This window comes from Salvelinus alpinus, chromosome 31 (assembly GCF_045679555.1).
Source record: "Salvelinus alpinus chromosome 31, SLU_Salpinus.1, whole genome shotgun sequence".
Taxonomy (NCBI): Eukaryota; Metazoa; Chordata; class Actinopteri; order Salmoniformes; family Salmonidae; genus Salvelinus; species Salvelinus alpinus.
Window position 1 is genome coordinate 32,735,820 of NC_092116.1, and position 23,465 is coordinate 32,759,284.

At 43.1% G+C, this 23,465-nt stretch overlaps 1 protein-coding gene and 1 long non-coding RNA gene across 5 annotated transcripts in view; one reads left to right on the forward strand and one right to left on the reverse strand.

Annotated features, from left to right (window-relative positions):
• The first annotated feature begins 2,765 nt into the window (after positions 1 to 2,765).
• Positions 2,766 to 21,090, forward strand: LOC139561206 (butyrophilin subfamily 1 member A1-like). Of its 4 annotated transcripts, none has more exons than XM_071378162.1 (5): positions 2,766 to 3,192; positions 4,368 to 4,757; positions 5,524 to 5,808; positions 5,930 to 6,057; positions 17,160 to 21,090. In XM_071378162.1, the coding sequence occupies exons 1-5, from the start codon at positions 3,162 to 3,164 to the stop codon at positions 17,202 to 17,204; spliced, it is 879 nt and encodes a 292-aa protein (XP_071234263.1). In that variant the 5' UTR covers positions 2,766 to 3,161; the 3' UTR covers positions 17,205 to 21,090. The 4 variants fall into 4 exon arrangements, with proteins under 4 accessions (XP_071234263.1, XP_071234266.1, XP_071234262.1 ...); XM_071378161.1 differs by lacking the exon at positions 2,766 to 3,192 and adding an exon at positions 3,667 to 3,781; XM_071378163.1 differs by lacking the exon at positions 2,766 to 3,192 and adding an exon at positions 3,667 to 3,781 and having other exon boundaries at positions 4,368 to 4,694.
• Positions 3,718 to 23,465, reverse strand: part of LOC139561207 (uncharacterized) — a 32,504-nt gene continuing 12,756 nt past the window's right edge. Inside the window, exon 2 of the long non-coding RNA XR_011672086.1 lies at positions 3,718 to 6,021. This is a non-coding gene — a long non-coding RNA (uncharacterized lncRNA). The remainder of the gene's footprint in view (positions 6,022 to 23,465) is intronic.

A 23,465-nucleotide genomic window follows, 5' to 3' on the forward strand; every position in this document is an offset into this window, starting at 1 on the left:
AGAGAGATGAGAGGAGGGAGAGAGAGATGAGAGGAGAGAGAGAGATGAGAGAGAGATGAGAGGAGGGAGAGAGATGAGAGAGAGATGAGAGGAGCGAGAGAGATGAGAGGAGGGAGAGAGATGAGAGAGAGATGAGAGGAGCGAGAGAGGTGAGAGGAGGGAGAGAGATGAGAGAGAGATGAGAGGAGCGAGAGAGATGAGAGGAGGGAGAGATGAGAGAGGAGGGAGAGATGAGAGAGAGATGAGAGAGATGAGAGGAGGGAGAGAGGAGGGAGAGATGAGAAGAGGGAGAGAGATGAGAGAGGAGGGAGAGATGAGAGAGAGATGAGAGAGAGATGAGAGAGAGATGAGAGAGAGATGAGAGGAGGGAGAGAGGAGGGAGAGATGAGGGAGTGATGAGAGAGGAGGGAGAGAGATGAGGGAGAGATGAGAGGAGGGAGAGAGATGAGAGAGAGATGAGAGGAGGGAGAGAGAGAGATGAGAGGAGGGAGAGAGATGAGAGTAGGGAGAGAGGGAGTGATGGAGTGAGAGGCATATTTTTAGACATGAGAGACATGGTAGCTTCTTGACCAGCTCCAGGTATGTTTAGAGACATGGTAGCTTCTTGACCAGCTCCAGGTATGTTTTGAGACATGGTAGCTTCTTGACCAGCTCCAGGTATGTTTAGAGACATGGTAGCTTCTTGACCAGCTCCAGGTATGTTTAGAGACATGGTAGCTAGCTGGTATGCTGGACTGGTTGGACACATAGTTTCGGCAAAGTTTGAATGAACAACTGAAAACTAAAATAGTACGTTCAATAATTTATATTTTTAGCTCAAATAATGTGGTTTAATGTTGAATTGGAACATTTTGGAGTCACTTGGTTACATTTAAACACCATGAAAACAAAACACCAGACTCTCACAGGCTTCATTCATTATAGATGTTTATTCCTTCAGATGGGAAGAAGATGGATACATACAGTGATAGAATTACATTCAGAACATATAATAGTATCTCTATGGTAACAGTGATAGAATTACATTCAGAACATATAATAGTATCTCTATGGTAACAGTGATAGAATTACATTCAGAACATATAATAGTATCTCTATGGTAACAGTGATAGAATTACATTCAGAACATATAATAGTATCTCTATGGTAACAGTGATAGAATTACATTCAGAACATATAATAGTATCTCTATGGTAACAGTGATAGAATTACATTCAGAACATATAATATTATCTCTATGGTAACAGTGATAGAATTACATTCAGAACATATAATAGTATCTCTATGGTAACAGTGATAGAATTACATTCAGAACATATAATAGTATCTCTATGGTAACAGTGATAGAATTACATTCAGAACATATAATAGTATCTCTATGGTAACAGTGATAGAATTACATTCAGAACATATAATAGTATCTCTATGGTAACAGTGATAGAATTACATTCAGAACATATAATAGTATCTCCATGGTAACAGTGATAGAATTACATTCAGAACATATAATAGTATCTCTATGGTAACAGTGATAGAATTACATTCAGAACATATAATAGTATCTCTATGGTAACAGTGATAGAATTACATTCAGAACATATAATAGTATCTCTATGGTAACAGGGATATAATTACATTCAGAACATATAATAATAGAGTATATAGTATATATGTTGACATGTAACCATTACAACCCTCATTACCATTACAACCCTCACTACCATTACAACCCTCATTACCATTACAACCCTCACTACCATTACAACCCTCATTACCATTACAACCCTCATTACCATTACAACCCTCAATACCATTACAACCCTCAATACCATTACAACCCTCAATACCATTACAACCCTCATTACCATTACAACCCTCATTACCATTATAACCCTCATTACCATTACAACCCTCATTACCATTACAACCCTCATTACCATTATAACCCTCATTACCATTACAACCCTCATTACCATTATAACCCTGATAATCATTAGTCTAACAGTAATGATAGTTTGTTGATATGGTGAGAGCATCTGTACCCAGATCATCCAAAGAACCTTCCAAAACTATTTATCAATGATTTGTAAAGATTCCTCACTACGGAAGGAATTATTTCAAGATAATTCCTCCAGGGGTCAGGGGGTGGAGTAGGGTTGACCGCTCTTTTACCGCTCGATCCGACCCGAGTGAAGGTGTAGATGTACACATGTTATGAATAAAAATGAGTCCTACCCCAGGCTCGATCATCCAGGCTTGTTTTGGTCTCTTGCCCGTAGGAGGACCAGTGAAGGTGTAGGCTGAGAACACAGGGATCCTGTTGGTCGTGTCGTAGAGAGTTGCAAACCTGTAGATGTTTTTGAACTTCTGGCAGATCGGCTTGTAGCGGTTCTGGTTCTGGCCCTGGTTCTGGACTGTCCCACCAACCAAAATACCTGGGAGAATTGGATTGGTCCCCCCCAGGAAGAACTTCTCACAGTCTGTAACATCACTGAACCTTCTCCACTACATGAGAGAGAGCAGGAGGAAGGAGAGAGAGAAGGAGAAGAGTAGAGAGATGATTCAATACCCCCATCATCACCTGAAGACTGTACACCACAGAGACAAAGATGAAGTTACAGAGACCAGTAGGTTTTCAGAGACCAGTTGGTAGACTGGAGACTGCTGAGCTGAGTCAGGACAGACTGCTTTAAATAGGTTTTCAGAGACCAGTTGGTAGACTGGAGACTGTTGAGCTGAGTCAGGACAGACTGCTTTAAATAGTTATTACAGAGACCAGTTGGTAGACTGGAGAGACTAGGCCAAAGCATATTTTAAAATGTTTCATTTATTTAATATTTATTTTACTGGGCAAGATGAACTCAACAACATCGACACAAGTTACCTGCTATATTTGGGAAACATAATTCACACAGAGAGAACTTGGCAAAATACAATGTATGCTTCTGGATTACGAGTAGGCTGATATATACCGTGTCATCGGTAACAGTTGTGTACAAGCCACCTAGTTAATAAAATATTGGAGCTAGTAGTCATTAGTTAAGTTACATGTTAACCATAGAGAGAGCCTAATAGAGGCGCAGTAGAGTTCACCTGCCGAATGCCGACACACTGGAAAAAATAACTAAAACAACGAACGAGAGACGGTGGAGGATACCAGAATGAAGACAGACTTGTTTCGGAATAAACGTGGTGAGTAAAAAAACGGAAATACATAAGCCACTTCCTGCCCGGTATCTTATTGCGCCGCAATACAACCTTGTTATTTACAGCGTTTTTGGAACAGATTCCTATAGGAACGTTCCACACATTATACCCACCCTGACAGGCTAACCATGTGTATGTGACCAATACAAGTTGATTGGATTTGACAGGCTGGTGGTGTGTGTGTGTGTGTGTGTGTGTGTGTGTGTGTGTGTGTGAGAGAGCAGTACAAATATTGGCTCCCTTCGTGTACACTACTAACACGCGGTGAAACACCGCTTCCCAGTCAGTACTGACCGCTGGATGGTGATCAGTCACTGCTGCAAACACACGGTGGCGAGTTTGACGCAATGCGACTTTATTCAGCAAGGAGGGGGATATTTGGAGGGTGTGTTTGCAGCAGACAGATCAGAGGTTTCAGGTCACTGTATCGTGTCGCAGATAGATTGACATGATCCTATAGTTCTACATGACTTCTGTCTTTAACGGGACAATATGAAGACTTATTCGGTCTGCGGGTTGTGTTCACTTTTAATGTACATCATTAGTATATCATCAACATCAAGTGACACAGAAGGTAAGTACGTTTGCTAGCTATCACAACAATACAACACCAATTACAATGTAAGATAAAACATGAATCAATACAAAACACAACAGAAAAACTGTTACATTCCTCAGTTACTAGGTCCTTAAATCAGCACCCTAAGCTGCCTGAGCAGCACCAGAACATCCCATTGTAATGAGTGTGTTATGTGTAAATAACATTTAGACTACGTTACCCAGCAGGCTGGTGATGGTTAAAGAATACCTTGCATGGCTAAACATGGAGTGTTCTAGCTGAAGTATATGTTCATTAAAAGTAGTTAAACCTACGCCCCATAACTTACTCAAGTTTTCATAACTGTGACCCTAATTGCCTACCGTCTGTAAGCTGTTAGTGTCTTAACGACCGTTCCACAGGTTTCATTAATTGTTTATGGTTCGTTGAACAAGCATGGGAAACAGTGTTTAAACCCTTTACAATGAAGATCTGCGATGTTATTTGGATATTTACGATGTATCTTTAAAAGACAGCGTCCTGAAAAAGGGACGTTTCTTTTTTTGCTAAGTATATCTTGCTTTATCTCAAAGTATATGAATCTGTAATCTGTTTCTTTCAGGTACAGTTCAGCACATTGTGGCCTTAGTTGGTGATGATGTCATCCTGCCTTGCACCCTGAGAAGCACCGTCAGTGCTGTGCATCAGACAGTAGAGTGGCAGAGACCGGACCTAAAACCAAAAGAGGTCCATCTTTACAGAGATGAGAAGGAGGATCTGGTGCTCCAGAATCCAGTCTTCAGGGGAAGGACGTCACTGTTTAAAGAAGAACTAGAGAACGGCAACGCTAGTTTAAAGTTGACCAGAGTGAAACTGTCTGATGCTGGAAACTACACCTGTTACATTCCACTGCTGGACCACCAGAAAAGCATCATTCAACTCATTGTTGGTGAGTCAACACACCTGCTGACCACCCAAATCCCCTTAGGAGACAGATCTCATCAAATCAAGGGTGAGTTCAATGTCAAGTCCATAGCATGATGAGTATTAGTTACATACTGTACATTGGTTAGACTACATACTGACCTTGACCCCAGCTAAGTCCCTGTACAATGCTGTGATCTATTGTTAGTTCCTCTTTTAATTTAAAGGTCCAAGAATATCAACAAACCCTTGTTATATTTAATCAATAAGGCCCGAGGGGGGTGTGGTATATGGCCAATATTTCACGGCTATGGGCTGTTCTTATGCACGACACAACCTGGATACAGCCATTAGCCGTGGTATATTGGCCATATACCACTAACCCTGAGTTGCCTTATTGCTATTGTAAACTGGTTACCAAGGTAACAGAACAGTAAAAAGTATTGTTTTGTCATACCCGTGGTATACAGTCTGATATACCAAACATTATAAACTAGGTGGTTTCAGCCCTGAATGCTGATTGGCTGAAAGCCGTGGTATACGGTCTGATATCATAAACATTATAAACTAGGTGGTTTGAGCCCTGAATGCTGATTGGCTGAAAGCCGTGGTATACAGTCTGATATACCAAACATTATAAACTAGGTGGTTTGAGCCCTGAATGCTGATTGGCTGAAAGCCGTGGTATACAGTCTGATATACCAAACATTATAAACTAGGTGGTTTGAGCCCTGAATGCTGATTGGCTGAAAGCTGTGGTATACGGTCTGATATCATAAACATTATAAACTAGGTGGTTTCAGCCCTGAATGCTGATTGGCTGAAAGCCGTGGTATATCTGTGTATCTGTATAGGTGCTGCTTCTAGGCCAGTTATCATCATTGAGGGAATCAAAGGCGATGAGGTGGTCCTGCGGTGTGAGGCTGAAGGCTGCTACCCAGAGCCTGTCATGGAGTGGTGGGACGCTCATGGACATGTCCTCCCTGCTGCTGGACCTACAGAGACATCCAGAGACCGTGAAGGCTGCTACACTGTGACAAGCCATGTTAACGTCCCCAACTCTGACAACAACACCTTCACCTGTCGGGTTCAACAGTTGGAGATCAGACACATGAAGGAGAGACAGGTTCACGTTCCAGGTGAGAGTCTGTTTTGGATATTTGAATGGAGGCACGATCTGGAAAAAATGTCCTGTTTTAAAAGTCATTTCATGTGTAATAAGCATTAGGTATTGTAATAATTCTACATCCTGTGTTTCAGATCAAATGTTTCCTAAGACGTGTCATTCCTGCTGGCTGACAGTTCTTGTTGCAGTTCTTGTTGAAGCTGTAGCTGTAACTGGAGGTCTCTACCTGTTGATAAAAAAAGGGATATTGACCATCAGAAAGGTTAGTCACACTTCCTGGTGTGGTAGTGTTATGTGGTGGAGTTATAATATATTAAACAACCTAAAGAGAGGAAAGTCATGTCTGTCTACATCAGTGGTCACCAACCGGTCGATCGAAACATTTCTGTAAAACATCCAATGATGAAGCCTTGCATTCCTATTTTTTAAATTTGTTTAGTGCTGTTTGCAGTAGGTGCATTTGATTCAGCAGCTCTGGTACCAGGAAGGAAAAGTGTTCCTATTTTGAACCATTTCATACAGTTGAAGTCGGAAGTTTACAGCCACTTAGGTTGGAGTCATTAAAACTACTTTTTCAACCACTCCACAAATGTCTTGTTAACAAACTATAGTTTTGGCAAGTCGGTTAGGACATTTACTTTGTGCATGACAAGTCATCTTTCCAACAATTGTTTACAGACAGTGAATTATAAGTGAAATAATCTATCACAATTCCAGTGGGTCAGAAATTTACATACACTAAGTTGACTGTGCCTTTAAACAGCTTGGAAAATTCCAGAAAATGTCATGGCTTTAGAAGCTTCTGATAGGCTAATTGACATCATGTGAGTCAATTGGAGGTGTACCTGTGGATGTATTTCAAGGCCTTCATGTGCCTCTTTGCTTGACATCATGGGAAAAATCAAAAGAAATCAGCCAAGTCTGGCTCATCCTTGGGAGCAATTTCCAAATGCCTGAAGGTACCACGTTCATCTGTACAAACAACAGTATGCAAGTATAAACACCATGGGACCACGCCGCCGTCATCCCGCTCAGGAAGGAGACGCGTTCTGTCTCCTAGAGATGAACGGACTTTGGTGCGAAAAGTGCAAATCAATCCCAGAACAACAGCAAACGACCTTGGGAAGATGCTGGAGGAAACAGGTACAAAAGTATCTATTTCCACAGTAAAACGAGTCCTATAACGACATAACCTGAAAAGCCGCTCAGCAAGGAAGAAGCCACTGCTCCAAAACTGCCATAAAAAAGCCAGACTACGGTTTGTAACTGCACATGGGGACAAAGATCGTACTTTTTGGAGAAATGTCTTCTGGTCTGATGAAACAAAAATAGAACCGTTTGGCCATAATGACCATCGTTATGTTTGGAGGAAAAAGGGGGAGGCTTGCAAGCCAAAGAATAAATGGCATCATGAGAAAGGAAAATGATGTGGATATATTGAAGCAACATCTCAAGACATCAGTCAGGAAGTTAAAGCTTGGTCGCAAATGGGTCTTCCAAATGGACAATGACCCCAAGCATACTTCCAAAGTTGTGGCAAAATGGCTTAAGGACAACAAAGTCAAGGTTTTGGAGTGGCCATCACAAAGCCCTGACCTCAATCCTATAGAAAATTTGTGGGCAGAACTGAAAAAGCGTGTGCAAGCAAGGAGGCCTACAAACCTGACTCAGTTACACCAGCTCCGTCAGGAGGAATGGGCCAAAATTCACCCAACTTATTGTGGAAGGCTACCCGAAACGTTTGACCCAAGATAAACAATTTAAAGGCAATGCTACCAAATACTAATTGAGTGTATGTAAACTAATGGTTGTTATTCAGCACTGTCAACTCTTAGTTCAACACTTTTATGAGACATAAAATGTATGTTCTCCCTACTTCCACTCACGCTACAACCGGCACTGCAGCTGTAATGAATGAGTACAACTGGCACTGCAGCTGTAATGAATGAGTACAACCAGCACTGCAGCTGTAATGAATGAGTACAACCAGCAGTGTAGCTGTAATGAATGAGTACAACCGGCACTGCAGCTGTAATGAATGAGTACAACCAGCAGTGTAGCTGTAATGAATGAGTACAACTGGCACTGCAGCTGTAATGAATGAGTACAACCAGCAGTGTAGCTGTAATGAATGAGTACAACTGGCACTGCAGCTGTAATGAATGAGTACAACCAGCACTGCAGCTGTAATGAATGAGTACAACCAGCACTGCAGCTGTAATGAATGAGTACAACCAGCACTGCAGCTGTAATGAATGAGTACAACCAGCACTGCAGCTGTAATGAATGAGTACAACCAGCACTGCAGCTGTAATGAATGAGTACAACTGGCACTGCAGCTGTAATGAATGAGTACAACCAGCAGTGCAGCTGTAATGAATGACTACAACCAACACTGCAGCTGTAATGAATGACTACAACCAGCACTGCAGCTGTAATGAATGAGTACAACCAGCAGTGCAGCTGTAATGAATGACTACAACCAACACTGCAGCTGTAATGAATGAGTACAACCGGCACTGCAGCTGTAATGAATGAGTACAACCAACACTGCAGCTGTAATGAATGAGTACAACTGGCACTGCAGCTGTAATGAATGACTACAACCAGCACTGCAGCTGTAATGAATGAGTACAACTGGCACTGCAGCTGTAATGAATGACTACAACCAGCACTGCAACTGTAATGAATGACTACAACCGGCACTGCAGCTGTAATGAATGAGTACAACCGGCTCTGCAGCTGTAATGAATGAGTACAACTGGCACTGCAGCTGTAATGAATGAGTACAACCGGCACTGCAGCTGTAATGAATGAGTACAACCGGCACTGCAGCTGTAATGAATGAGTACAACCAGCACTGCAGCTGTAATGAATGAGTACAACTGGCACTGCAGCTGTAATGAATGAATACAACCAGCAGTGCAGCTGTAATGAATGAGTACAACTGGCACTGCAGCTGTAATGAATGAGTACAACCGGCACTGCAGCTGTAATGAATGAGTACAACTGGCACTGCAGCTGTAATGAATGAGTACAACCGGCACTGCAGCTGTAATGAATGAATACAACCAGCACTGCAGCTGTAATGAATGAGTACAACTGGCACTGCAGCTGTAATGAATGAGTACAACCAGCAGTGCAGCTGTAATGAATGAGTACAACCAGCACTGCAGCTGTAATGAATGACTACAACCAGCACTGCAGCTGTAATGAATGAGTACAACCAACACTGCAGCTGTAATGAATGAGTACAACCAACACTGCAGCTGTAATGAATGACTACAACCAGCACTGCAGCTGTAATGAATGACTACAACCAGCACTGCAGCTGTAATGAATGAGTACAACTGGCACTGCAGCTGTAATGAATGAGGACAACTGGCACTGCAGCTGTAATGAATGACTACAACCAGCACTGCAGCTGTAATGAATGAGTACAACCAGCACTGCAGCTGTAATGAATGAGTACAACCAGCACTGCAGCTGTAATGAATGAGTACAACCGGCACTGCAGCTGTAATGAATGAGTACAACCAGCACTGCAGCTGTAATGAATGAGTACAACCGGCACTGCAGCTGTAATGAATGAATACAACCGGCACTGCAGCTGTAATGAATGAGTACAACCGGCACTGCAGCTGTAATGAATGAATACAACCAGCACTGCAGCTGTAATGAATGAGTACAACCGGCACTGCAGCTGTAATGAATGAGTACAACCGGCACTGCAGCTGTAATGAATGAGTACAACCAGCACTGCAGCTGTAATGAATGAGTACAACCAGCAGTGCAGCTGTAATGAATGACTACAACCAGCACTGCAGCTGTAATGAATGAGTACAACCAGCACTGCAGCTGTAATGAATGAGTACAACCAGCAGTGCAGCTGTAATGAATGACTACAACCAGCACTGCAGCTGTAATGAATGACTACAACCAGCACTGCAGCTGTAATGAATGAGTACAACTGGCACTGCAGCTGTAATGAATGAGTACAACCAGCACTGCAGCTGTAATGAATGAGTACAACCAGCAGTGTAGCTGTAATGAATGAGTACAACTGGCACTGCAGCTGTAATGAATGAGTACAACTGGCACTGCAGCTGTAATGAATGAGTACAACCAGCAGTGTAGCTGTAATGAATGAGTACAACTGGCACTGCAGCTGTAATGAATGAGTACAACTGGCACTGCAGCTGTAATGAATGAGTACAACCAGCACTGCAACTGTAATGAATGACTACAACCAGCACTGCAGCTGTAATGAATGAGTACAACCAGCACTGCAACTGTAATGAATGACTACAACCAGCACTGCAGCTGTAATGAATGAGTACAACCAGCACTGCAGCTGTAATGAATGAGTACAACCAGCACTGCAGCTGTAATGAATGAGTACAACCAGCAGTGTAGCTGTAATGAATGAGTACAACCAGCACTGCAACTGTAATGAATGACTACAACCAGCACTGCAGTTGTAATGAATGAGTACAACCAGCACTGCAACTGTAATGAATGAGTACAACTGGCACTGCAGCTGTAATGAATGAGTACAACCAGCACTGCAGCTGTAATGAATGAGTACAACCAGCACTGCAGTTGTAATGAATGAGTACAACCAGCACTGCAACTGTAATGAATGAGTACAACTGGCACTGCAGCTGTAATGAATGAGTACAACCAGCACTGTAGCTGTAATGAATGAGTACAACTGGCACTGCAGCTGTAATGAATGAGTACAACTGGCACTGCAACTGTAATGAATGACTACAACCAGCACTGCAGCTGTAATGAATGAGTACAACCAGCACTGCAGCTGTAATGAATGAGTACAACCAACACTGCAGCTGTAATGAATGAGTACAACCAGCAGTGTAGCTGTAATGAATGACTACAACCAGCACTGCAACTGTAATGAATGACTACAACCAGCACTGCAGCTGTAATGAATGACTACAACCGGCACTGCAGCTGTAATGAATGAGTACAACCGGCACTGCAGCTGTAATGAATGAGTACAACCAGCACTGCAGCTGTAATGAATGAGTACAACCAGCACTGCAGCTGTAATGAATGAGTACAACCAGCACTGCAGCTGTAATGAATGAGTACAACCAGCACTGCAGCTGTAATGAATGAGTACAACCAGCAGTGTAGCTGTAATGAATGAGTACAACCAGCACTGCAGCTGTAATGAATGAGTACAACCAGCACTGCAACTGTAATGAATGAGTACAACTGGCACTGCAGCTGTAATGAATGAGTACAACCAGCACTGCAGCTGTAATGAATGACTACAACCAGCACTGCAGCTGTAATGAATGAGTACAACTGGCACTGCAGCTGTAATGAATGAGTACAACTGGCACTGCAACTGTAATGAATGACTACAACCAGCACTGCAGCTGTAATGAATGAGTACAACTGGCACTGCAGCTGTAATGAATGAGTACAACCGGCACTGCAACTGTAATGAATGACTACAACCGGCACTGCAGCTGTAATGAATGAGTACAACTGGCACTGCAGCTGTAATGAATGAGTACAACCAGCACTGCAACTGTAATGAATGACTACAACCGGCACTGCAGCTGTAATGAATGAGTACAACCAGCACTGCAACTGTAATGAATGAGTACAACTGGCACTGCAGCTGTAATGAATGAGTACAACCAGCACTGCAGCTGTAATGAATGAGTACAACCAGCAGTGTAGCTGTAATGAATGAGTACAACTGGCACTGCAGCTGTAATGAATGAGTACAACTGGCACTGCAGCTGTAATGAATGAGTACAACTGGCACTGCAACTGTAATGAATGACTACAACCAGCACTGCAGCTGTAATGAATGAGTACAACTGGCACTGCAGCTGTAATGAATGAGTACAACCGGCACTGCAACTGTAATGAATGACTACAACCGGCACTGCAGCTGTAATGAATGAGTACAACTGGCACTGCAGCTGTAATGAATGAGTACAACCAGCACTGCAACTGTAATGAATGACTACAACCGGCACTGCAGCTGTAATGAATGAGTACAACCAGCACTGCAACTGTAATGAATGAGTACAACTGGCACTGCAGCTGTAATGAATGAGTACAACCAGCACTGCAGCTGTAATGAATGAGTACAACCAGCAGTGTAGCTGTAATGAATGAGTACAACTGGCACTGCAGCTGTAATGAATGAGTACAACTGGCACTGCAGCTGTAATGAATGAGTACAACCAGCAGTGTAGCTGTAATGAATGAGTACAACCAGCACTGCAGCTGTAATGAATGAGTACAACTGGCACTGCAGCTGTAATGAATGAGTACAACCAGCACTGCAGCTGTAATGAATGAGTACAACTGGCACTGCAGCTGTAATGAATGAGTACAACTGGCACTGTAGCTGTAATGAATGAGTACAACCAGCACTGCAGCTGTAATGAATGACTACAACCAGCACTGCAGCTGTAATGAATGAGTACAACTGGCACTGCAGCTGTAATGAATGAGTACAACTGGCACTGCAGCTGTAATGAATGAGTACAACCAGCACTGCAGCTGTAATGAATGAGTACAACTGGCACTGCAGCTGTAATGAATGAATACAACCAGCACTGCAGCTGTAATGAATGAGTACAACTGGCACTGCAGCTGTAATGAATGAGTACAACTGGCACTGCAGCTGTAATGAATGAGTACAACCAGCAGTGTAGCTGTAATGAATGAGTACAACTGGCACTGTAGCTGTAATGAATGAGTACAACCAGCACTGCAGCTGTAATGAATGAGTACAACCGGCACTGCAGCTGTAATGAATGAATACAACCAGCACTGCAGCTGTAATGAATGAGTACAACTGGCACTGCAGCTGTAATGAATGAGTACAACTGGCACTGCAGCTGTAATGAATGAGTACAACCAGCACTGCAGCTGTAATGAATGAGTACAACTGGCACTGCAGCTGTAATGAATGAATACAACCAGCACTGCAGCTGTAATGAATGAGTACAACTGGCACTGCAGCTGTAATGAATGAATACAACCAGCACTGCAGCTGTAATGAATGAGTACAACTGGCACTGCAGCTGTAATGAATGAATACAACCAGCACTGCAGCTGTAATGAATGAGTACAACCAGCAGTGTAGCTGTAATGAATGAGTACAACCAGCACTGCAACTGTAATGAATGACTACAACCGGCACTGTAGCTGTAATGAATGAGTACAACTGGCACTGCAGCTGTAATGAATGAGTACAACCAGCACTGCAACTGTAATGAATGAGTACAACTGGCACTGCAGCTGTAATGAATGAATACAACCAGCACTGCAGCTGTAATGAATGAGTACAACCGGCACTGCAGCTGTAATGAATGAGTACAACCGGCACTGTAGCTGTAATGAATGAGTACAACTGGCACTGCAGCTGTAATGAATGAGTACAACTGGCACTGCAGCTGTAATGAATGAGTACAACCAGCACTGCAGCTGTAATGAATGAGTACAACTGGCACTGCAGCTGTAATGAATGAATACAACCAGCACTGCAGCTGTAATGAATGAGTACAACTGGCACTGCAGCTGTAATGAATGAATACAACCAGCAGTGCAGCTGTAATGAATGAGTACAACCAGCACTGCAGCTGTAATGAATGAGTACAACTGGCACTGCAGCTGTAATGAATGAATACAACCAGCACTGCAGCTGTAATGAATGAGTACAACTGGCACTGCAGCTGTAATGAATGAGTACAACTGGCACTGCAGCAGTAATGAATGAGTACAACCGGCACTGCAGCTGTAATGAATGAATACAACCGGCACTGCAGCTGTAATGAATGAGTACAGCAAAGTGTTTCCATAAACTTACGTTTGTTATTATTAGCGGCTTGTCTTTTTAATATGGAGGAAGATTTGACTTTCTCTGGGGACAGGAGAAACAACATGAACTGGTGCATCAGGCAGAAATAATGCAGTGTGACTCGAGTTTCTCCATCAGCTGGAAGACTGTCTCCTTTTCTCAGCGGAGGGAGAGAGACCGGAGGGACGGTGAATCGGGTGACAGGCAGCCTCACATCTGGTCTCTCTCCCTTCAGACTGACCATCAGATGCAGGACACCAGTAAAATAAAAGTAAGCTAATTATTATGCTCACTCAGCTGTGCCTCAAGTAATACACACTATATATTACCACTGTGATCATATACCTAATATTTTAAAATATAATTTAAGTGGTCTGAGAAGAACAACATTGGCAGGGAAATTCAAGCTTATCCAATATGCAGTGATACTGTTTTGGGTCTATATCCTACTGCACAAACATCATCGCTACAGAACTGTTTTTATTAGGTTAATGTTGAGTAGGCTTCTGTTTTTGAAGTCCTGTTTAAAAGAGAATCTGAGTGGTAGTGATGTTGACAGAAGGTTGGTGACTACTGGTCTACACGGTCAATAGGGGACCACTGGTCTACACGGTCAATAGGGGACCACTGGTCTACACGGTCAATAGGTGACCACTGGTCTACACGGTCAATAGGGGACCGCGGGTCTACACGGTCAATAGGGGACCACTGGTCAATAGGGGACCACTGGTCTACACGGTCAATAGGGGACCGCTGGTCTACACGGCCAATAGGGGACCGCTGGTCTACACGGTCAATAGGGGACCGCGGGTCTACACGGTCAATAGGGGACCGCTGGTCTACACGGTCAATAGGGGACCGCTGGTCTACACGGTCAATAGGGGACCGCTGGTCTACACGGTCAATAGGGGACCACTGGTCTACACGGTCAATAGGGGACCACTGGTCTACACGGTCAATAGGGGACCGCTGGTCTGGTCTACACGGTCAATAGGGGACCACTGGTCAATAGGGGACCACTGGTCTACACGGTCAATAGGGGACCACTGGTCAATAGGGGACCACTGGTCTACACGGTCAATAGGGGACCACTGGTCTACACGGTCAATAGGGGACCACTGGTCAATAGGGGACCGCTGGTCTACACGGCCAATAGGGGACCGCTGGTCTACACGGTCAATAGGGGACCACTGGTCTACACGGTCAATAGAGGACCACTGGTCTACACGGTCAATAGGGGACCACTGGTCTACACGGTCAATAGGGGACCACTGGTCTACACGGTCAATAGGGGACCACTGGTCTACACGGTCAATAGGGGACCACTGGTCTACACGGTCAATAGGGGACCACTGGTCTACACGGTCAATAGGGGACCACTGGTCTACACGGTCAATAGGGGACCACTGGTCTACACGGTCAATAGGGGACCACTGGTCAATAGGGGACCACTGGTCTACACGGTCAATAGGGGACCACTGGTCTACACGGTCAATAGGGGACCACTGGTCTACACGGTCAATAGGGGACCACTGGTCAATAGGGGACCACTGGTCTACACTGGTCAATAGGGGACCGCTGGTCTACACGGTCAATAGGGGACCGCTGGTCTACACGGTCAATAGGGGACCACTGGTCTACACGGTCAATAGGGGACCGCTGGTCTACACGGTCAATAGGGGACCGCTGGTCTACACGGTCAATAGGGGACCGCCGGTCTACACGGTCAATAGGGGACCACTGGTCTACACGGTCAATAGGGGACCACTGGTCTACACGGTCAATAGGGGACCGCTGGTCTACACGGTCAATAGGGGACCACTGGTCTACACGGTCAATAGGGGACCACTGGTCTACACGGTCAATAGGGGACCACTGGTCTACACGGTCAATAGGGGACCACTGGTCTACACGGTCAATAGGGGACCGCTGGTCTACACGATCAATAGGGGACCACTGGTCAATAGGGGACCACTGGTCTACACGGTCAATAGGGGACCGCTGGTCAATAGGGGACCACTGGTCTACACTGGTCAATAGGGGACCACTGGTCTACACGGTCAATAGGGGACCACTGGTCTACACGGTCAATAGGGGACCGCTGGTCAATAGGGGACCACTGGTCTACACGGTCAATAGGGGACCACTGGTCAATAGGGGACCACTGGTCTACACGGTCAATAGGGGACCACTGGTCTACACGGTCAATAGGGGACTGCTGGTCTACACGGTCAATAGGGGACCGCTGGTCTACACGGTCAATAGGGGACCGCTGGTCTACACGGTCAATAGGGGACCACTGGTCTACCTGGTCAATAGGGGACCACTGGTCTACACGGTCAATAGGGGACCACTGGTCTACACGGTCAATAGGGGACCGCGGGTCTACACGGTCAATAGAGGACCACTGGTCTACACGGTCAATAGGGGACCACTGGTCTACACGGTCAATAGGGGACCACTGGTCTACACGGTCAATAGGGGACCACTGGTCTACACGGTCAATAGGGGACCACTGGTCTACACGGTCAATAGGGGACCACTGGTCTACACGGTCAATAGGGGACCACTGGTCTACACGGTCAATAGGGGACCACTGGTCTACACGGTCAATAGGGGACCACTGGTCAATAGGGGACCACTGGTCTACACGGTCAATAGGGGACCACTGGTCTACACGGTCAATAGGGGACCACTGGTCTACACGGTCAATAGGGGACCACTGGTCTACACGGTCAATAGGGGACCACTGGTCTACACGGTCAATAGGGGACCACTGGTCTACACGGTCAATAGGGGACCACTGGTCTACACGGTCAATAGGGGACCGCTGGTCTACACGATCAATAGGGGACCACTGGTCAATAGGGGACCACTGGTCTACACGGTCAATAGGGGACCACTGGTCAATAGGGGACCACTGGTCTACACGGTCAATAGGGGACCGCTGGTCAATAGGGGACCACTGGTTTACACGGTCAATAGGGGACCACGGGTCAATAGGGGACCACTGGTCTACACGGTCAATAGGGGACCACTGGTCTACACGGTCAATAGGGGACCACTGGTCTACACGGTCAATAGGGGACCACTGGTCTACACGGTCAATAGGGGACCACTGGTCTACACGGTCAATAGGGGACCACTGGTCAATAGGGGACCACTGGTCTACACGGTCAATAGGGGACCGCTGGTCAATAGGGGACCACTGGTTTACACGGTCAATAGGGGACCACGGGTCAATAGGGGACCACTGGTCTACACGGTCAATAGGGGACCACTGGTCTACACGGTCAATAGGGGACCACTGGTCTACACGGTCAATAGGTGACACAGAGGACTTGACTACATAGTAGCTTCCACCAGTCCAGTGATGTCAACCATATTATACTCCTAGATGAAACTAGTTAGTGTTTAGTTTTTAAATGTTTATTAGTTGACTGTGTTCATGTGAGGTGCTATTAGACAGTTCTGTTCTAATCCTGTCTCTCATCCCGTTTAAACAGGAACGAAGAAGGAATGAAGAAGAACAAGGAGACGACGAAGAATGAGGAAGATGAGGCCAGTGAACCCGGTCTGTCATCGGTTTAAATGTGAAATGATCTATAATAATAGTATTATCTGCCATTTAACAGACATGTTTGGATGGTCCCAGGAATCAAACCCACTATCCTGAACTTACAAGGACCTTAACTTTGACTATATAGGAATATGCATGGCTATATTTACATTTTAATCATTTAGCAGACGCTCTTATCCAGAGCAACTTACAGGAACAATTAGGGTGAAGTGCCTTGCTCAAGGGCACATCGGCAGATTTTACATCTTGTTGGTTCAGGGATTTGAACAAGCGACATTGGTTACTGGCCCAACGCTCTTAACCACTAGTCTACCCGCCGCTCCATATATAGCACTATGTCATCAGCATTAGTTTTTTCTATCAGTTATCTTTGGTGTAGTTTACGTAGTCTGTGCTGATTTATTTGACAGGGACAATGCACATCATATAGTGAAAGGACCAGCTATTGCATACAGAAGCAATCAATGCCTGGCTGAGTTGGTGAGAGACTTCTGTATTGCCGGGGTCGCGACACAGGTCACACGTAGGGAGTTGCTGTAGGGACAGACTTATCAGGCTCTTCTCAGGTACTAAGATTTGTCTCTGTGGTCATAATGACCTCTCACTGTGCCAAATAGGTGCTCTATCCTCTAACTGGGCCAGTAATCTGGAGGCTGAGTTGGTGAGGGTTACAGGGTTTCTCAATCTTGGTCCTGGGGACCCAAAGGGGTACATCGTTTTGTTTTGGGAAACAATGGAATGGTATCAAACGCATCACCCATATGGAAACCACATGTTTCACTCCGTCCCAGTGATTCTGTTCCAGCCATTACAATGAGCCTGTCCTCCTATATCTCCTCCCACCAGCCTCCACTGACTGGGTTAGAGAGTAATGATTTTTAACCTCTCGGCGGGGACCATCACAGGAGACGTGAGGGCGGCGGGTCTGTAGCGTTTGAGTCCCCATGAAAAGATGGTGAAAACACTCCCTAGAGATTTCCTTGTCACTGCAACGGATTTCCGGAGATGTCGTTTTGAAAATCAACTGGTGGGGGACTCTGATAGAGGTGCTGGTTTAGGTATACAGTGCCTTCGGAAAGTATTCACACCCCTTCCCTTTATCCACATTTTGTTACTTTACAGACGTATTCTAAAATGGATTAAATAAAATCCTCATCAATCTAGACACAATACCCCATAATGACATCACAATACCCCATAATGACATCACAATACCCCATGATAACAAAGCGAAAACAGGTTTTTAGAATCTTTAGCAAATTGATTAAAAATAAAACCTGAAATAACTTATTTACAGAGCCAGGTAAAGGGTACCAAAGAATGCACTGTACAATACCACCATACAAAATATTACAATGTACGTGTGTAGAGTGCTAGCGTGTGTGTGTATGTCTCTCTTCACATGGCCCGCTGTTCCATAAGGTGTATTTTTATCCGTTTTTTCAATCACATTTCACTGCTTGCGTGAGTTACCTGATATGGAATAGAGGTCCATGTAATCATGGCTCAATGTAGTAAGGTGTTCGCAATGGGCTTATATGATAAACATAGCACACAATATATACAGCTAGCAAAGGTAATAGCTTAGCACGCTAGGCTAGCAGGCTGAATATATAGCAATAATAAAACCAGCACCATTAGTTGTAGCGAGTTAGCATGCTGTGTGGCTAACAATGCTAATATGTAAACAGACAGACATCTTGGTAGAGGTTCGTATGAGGAAGTGACCGGGTGTAATGACATCACCGATCGGCCATACTGGTTGTGTAAGATTTATCACCTGGTAGCCATCTTAGACACAACCAACAATGGAAGGCCTGAAAACTGTACTGTACCCAGAACTATGCCAAGGGGATAAACAGGATATGCAGTATGGATAGTACCCATACATGAATTACTGGCATATAAACACTGGATGTATTAGCATACGGGCGCCTAGCTTTTTGGGGTTTCTGTACTATTTATATTTGACAACTTTTACTCCACTACATTCTGATGTATTAGCATTCAGTAGTAAGTTTTGGGGGGTTTCTGTACTGTTTATGTTTATATTACTATTTATATTTGACAACTTTTACTCCACTACATTCCTAAAGAAAATAATGTACTTTTTACTCCGTACATTTTCCCTGACACCCAAAAGTCACATTCTCGTTACATTCTTAATTTTACCTTTGATACTTAAAGTATATTTAAAACCAAATACTTTTACTCAAGTAGTATTTTACTGGGTGACTTTTAGTTGAGTAATTTTCTATGGAGGTATCTTTACTTTTACTCAAGTATGACACTGTTTTATATATTTCCTTTGGGGTCTAGAGGTTTAGGTAAATCAGCCTTTGGTTTCTTTACGTTTGGAATGTTCAACAATCCACTTTAAGATTTGAGGAATTGGTGCCTCGAGGTCATTTGATTGTTTTTTAAATTTTAACCTTTATTTAACTAGGCAAGACCGCTAAGAACAAATTCTTATTTACAATGACGGCCTACCCCGGCCAAACGTGGACGATGGTGGGCCAATTGTGCGCCGCCCTATGGGACTCCCAAGCACGGCAGGATGTAGTCATTATTTATCATGTATTAATAATACCAATCAGGAAGTGTCCAATGGGGTAAATGCAGATGGACCAACCCCAGGCTTCTGGACCTTTTCTAGCCACTATGCTGCATCAGTTACAGATTATAATGGTTATTGTTCATAGAACATCTGATAGTGAATCATAAAGCCCGTCTATAGTCAATCAGAGGTTCTATTAACAATAACTGTAGATGGGCTATATGGTCCACTGTGTTACAGTAATACACCATAGATGGGCTATATGGTCCACTATGTTACAATAATACACTATAGATGGGCTATATGCTCCACTATGTTACAATAATACACTATAGATGGGCTATATGGTCCATTATGTTACAATAATACACTATAGATGGGCTATATGGTCCACTATGTTACACCATAGATGGGCTATATGGTCCATTATGTTACAATAATACACTATAGATGGGCTATATGGTCCACTATGTTACAATAATACACCATAGATGGGCTATATGGTCCACTATGTTACAGTAATACACCATAGATGAGCTATATGGTCCACTATGTTACACCATAGATGAGCTATATGGTCCACTATGTTACAATAATAGACCATAGATGGGCTATATGGTCCACTATGTTACAATAATACACCATAGATGGGCTATATGGTCCACTATGTTACAGTAATACACCATAGATGAGCTATATGGTCCACTATGTTACACCATAGATGAGCTATATGGTCCACTATGTTACAATAATAGACCATAGATGGGCTATATGGTCCACTATGTTACAATAATACACCATAGATGGGCTATATGGTCCACTATGTTACAATAATACACCATAGATGGGCTATATGGTCCACTATGTTACAGTAATACACCATAGATGAGCTATATGGTCCACTATGTTACACCATAGATGAGCTATATGGTCCACTATGTTACAATAATAGACCATAGATGGGCTATATGGTCCACTATGTTAAAATAATACACCATAGATGGGCTATATGGTCCACTATGTTACAATAATACACTATAGATGGGCTATGGATTCAAACCAGGTACTGCATTGGCACCTCTTGTACTGAGATGCAGTGTCTTAGACCACTGAGCCATTCTGGAGCGTTTTTTAATGACGCCTGTCTGTTTCATATGATTGTATTTAGCTTTTCATGTATTGTAGTGTATAATTATGTCTATTTGAAGGTTTCATGTGTTTATTGTATACAGGGCTCACCTGGAAAAGAGACCTCAGCATGACTCAAAATAAAGGTGAAATAAAATGTGATTGAAAGGTTCATTTGGTTCAATGATTTGTGTGATTTATTTATTTTAAATTTTCTGATGGTATTCTGGTCCACGCATTTTCTTTCCGTGTGTAAATGTTTATGTTGCAATGCACATCCTATAGTGAAAGGACCAGCTATTTCAGTCCATGTTTTTTGTTGCAGGCCATCTAATAATTTGGTCAGGTAAAAAATCTATTTAAACTTATATTTCACCATCTGACATGATGGTAGGTAGCCATTGTAGAGTTTGTATGCACTATTTTGTCATGGTTTTTCCATTTCTAATCCATACTGAACGAACAGCTGTTTGGGAGCCGAATGAACGTCTCTTTTAGGTGAACGGAGACAAATGATCCGGCTCAGAGAAGACTGAATGACCATCACTACACAATAGAGAGAACGGGAAATGACCATATTTTATAATATAAATGAAAAAAGTCAAATTTTAGAGTGAATAATAAGTAGTCATTATTTATAATAATGTATTAATGATACCAATCAGGAAGTGTCCAATGGGGTAAATGCAGATGGACCAACCCCAGGCTTCTGGACCTTTTCTAGCCTCTATGTGACTCTACTGTTACTCTGTGTTTCCTCTATGCTGCATCTGTTCTATTAACAATAACTATAGATGGGCTATATGGTCCACTATGGTACAATAATACACTATAGATGGGCTATATGGTCCACTATGTTACAATAATACACCATAGATAGGCTATATGGTCCACTATGTTACAATAATACACTATAGATGGGCTATATGGTCCACTATGTTACAATAATACACCATAGATAGGCTATATGCTCCACTATGTTACAATAATACACTATAGATGGGCTATATGGTCCACTGTGTTACAATAATACACTATAGATGGGCTATATGGTCCACTGTGTTACAATAATACACTATAGATGGGCTATATGGTCCACTATGTTACAATAATACACCATAGATGGGCTATATGGTCCACTATGTTACAATAATACACTATAGATGGGCTATATGGTCCACTATGTTACAATAATACAGTATAGATGGGCTATATGGTCCACTATGTTACAATAATACACTATAGATGGGCTATATGGTCCACTATGTTACAATAATACACTATAGATGGGCTATATGGTCCACTATGTTACAATAATACCCTATAGATGGGCTATATGGTCCACTATGTTACAATAATACACTATAGATGGGCTATATGGTCCACTATGTTACAATAATACACTATAGATGGGCTATATGCTCCACTATGTTACACCATAGATGGGCTATATGCTCCACTATGTTACACCATAGATGGGCTATATGGTCCACTATGTTACAATAATACCCTATAGATGGGCTATATGGTCCACTATGTTACAATAATACACTATAGATGGGCTATATGGTCCACTATGTTAAAATAATACACCATAGATGGGCTATATGGTCCACTATGTTACAATAATACACTATAGATGGGCTATGGATTCAAACCAGGTACTGCATTGGCACCTCTTGTACTGAGATGCAGTGTCTTAGACCACTGAGCCATTCTGGAGCGTTTTTTAATGACGCCTGTCTGTTTCATATGATTGTATTTAGCTTTTCATGTATTGTAGTGTATAATTATGTCTATTTGAAGGTTTCATGTGTTTATTGTATACAGGGCTCACCTGGAAAAGAGACCTCAGCATGACTCAAAATAAAGGTGAAATAAAATGTGATTGAAAGGTTCATTTGGTTCAATGATTTGTGTGATTTATTTATTTTAAATTTTCTGATGGTATTCTGGTCCACGCATTTTCTTTCCGTGTGTAAATGTTTATGTTGCAATGCACATCCTATAGTGAAAGGACCAGCTATTTCAGTCCATGTTTTTTGTTGCAGGCCATCTAATAATTTGGTCAGGTAAAAAATCTATTTAAACTTATATTTCACCATCTGACATGATGGTAGGTAGCCATTGTAGAGTTTGTATGCACTATTTTGTCATGGTTTTTCCATTTCTAATCCATACTGAACGAACAGCTGTTTGGGAGCCGAATGAACGTCTCTTTTAGGTGAACGGAGACAAATGATCCGGCTCAGAGAAGACTGAATGACCATCACTACACAATAGAGAGAACGGGAAATGACCATATTTTATAATATAAATGAAAAAAGTCAAATTTTAGAGTGAATAATAAGTAGTCATTATTTATAATAATGTATTAATGATACCAATCAGGAAGTGTCCAATGGGGTAAATGCAGATGGACCAACCCCAGGCTTCTGGACCTTTTCTAGCCTCTATGTGACTCTACTGTTACTCTGTGTTTCCTCTATGCTGCATCTGTTCTATTAACAATAACTATAGATGGGCTATATGGTCCACTATGGTACA

Excerpts from the sequence above, each read along its gene's own strand:
- LOC139561206 (XM_071378161.1), top strand. The coding sequence starts at position 3,700 with ATGAAGACTTATTCGGTCTGCGGGTTGTGTTCACTTTTAATGTACATC. Across the intron at positions 4,758-5,523 it reads CAGATCTCATCAAATCAAGG|GTGCTGCTTCTAGGCCAGTT; the intron begins GTGAGTTCAATG and ends GTATCTGTATAG. Across the intron at positions 5,809-5,929 it reads GAGACAGGTTCACGTTCCAG|ATCAAATGTTTCCTAAGACG; the intron begins GTGAGAGTCTGT and ends CCTGTGTTTCAG.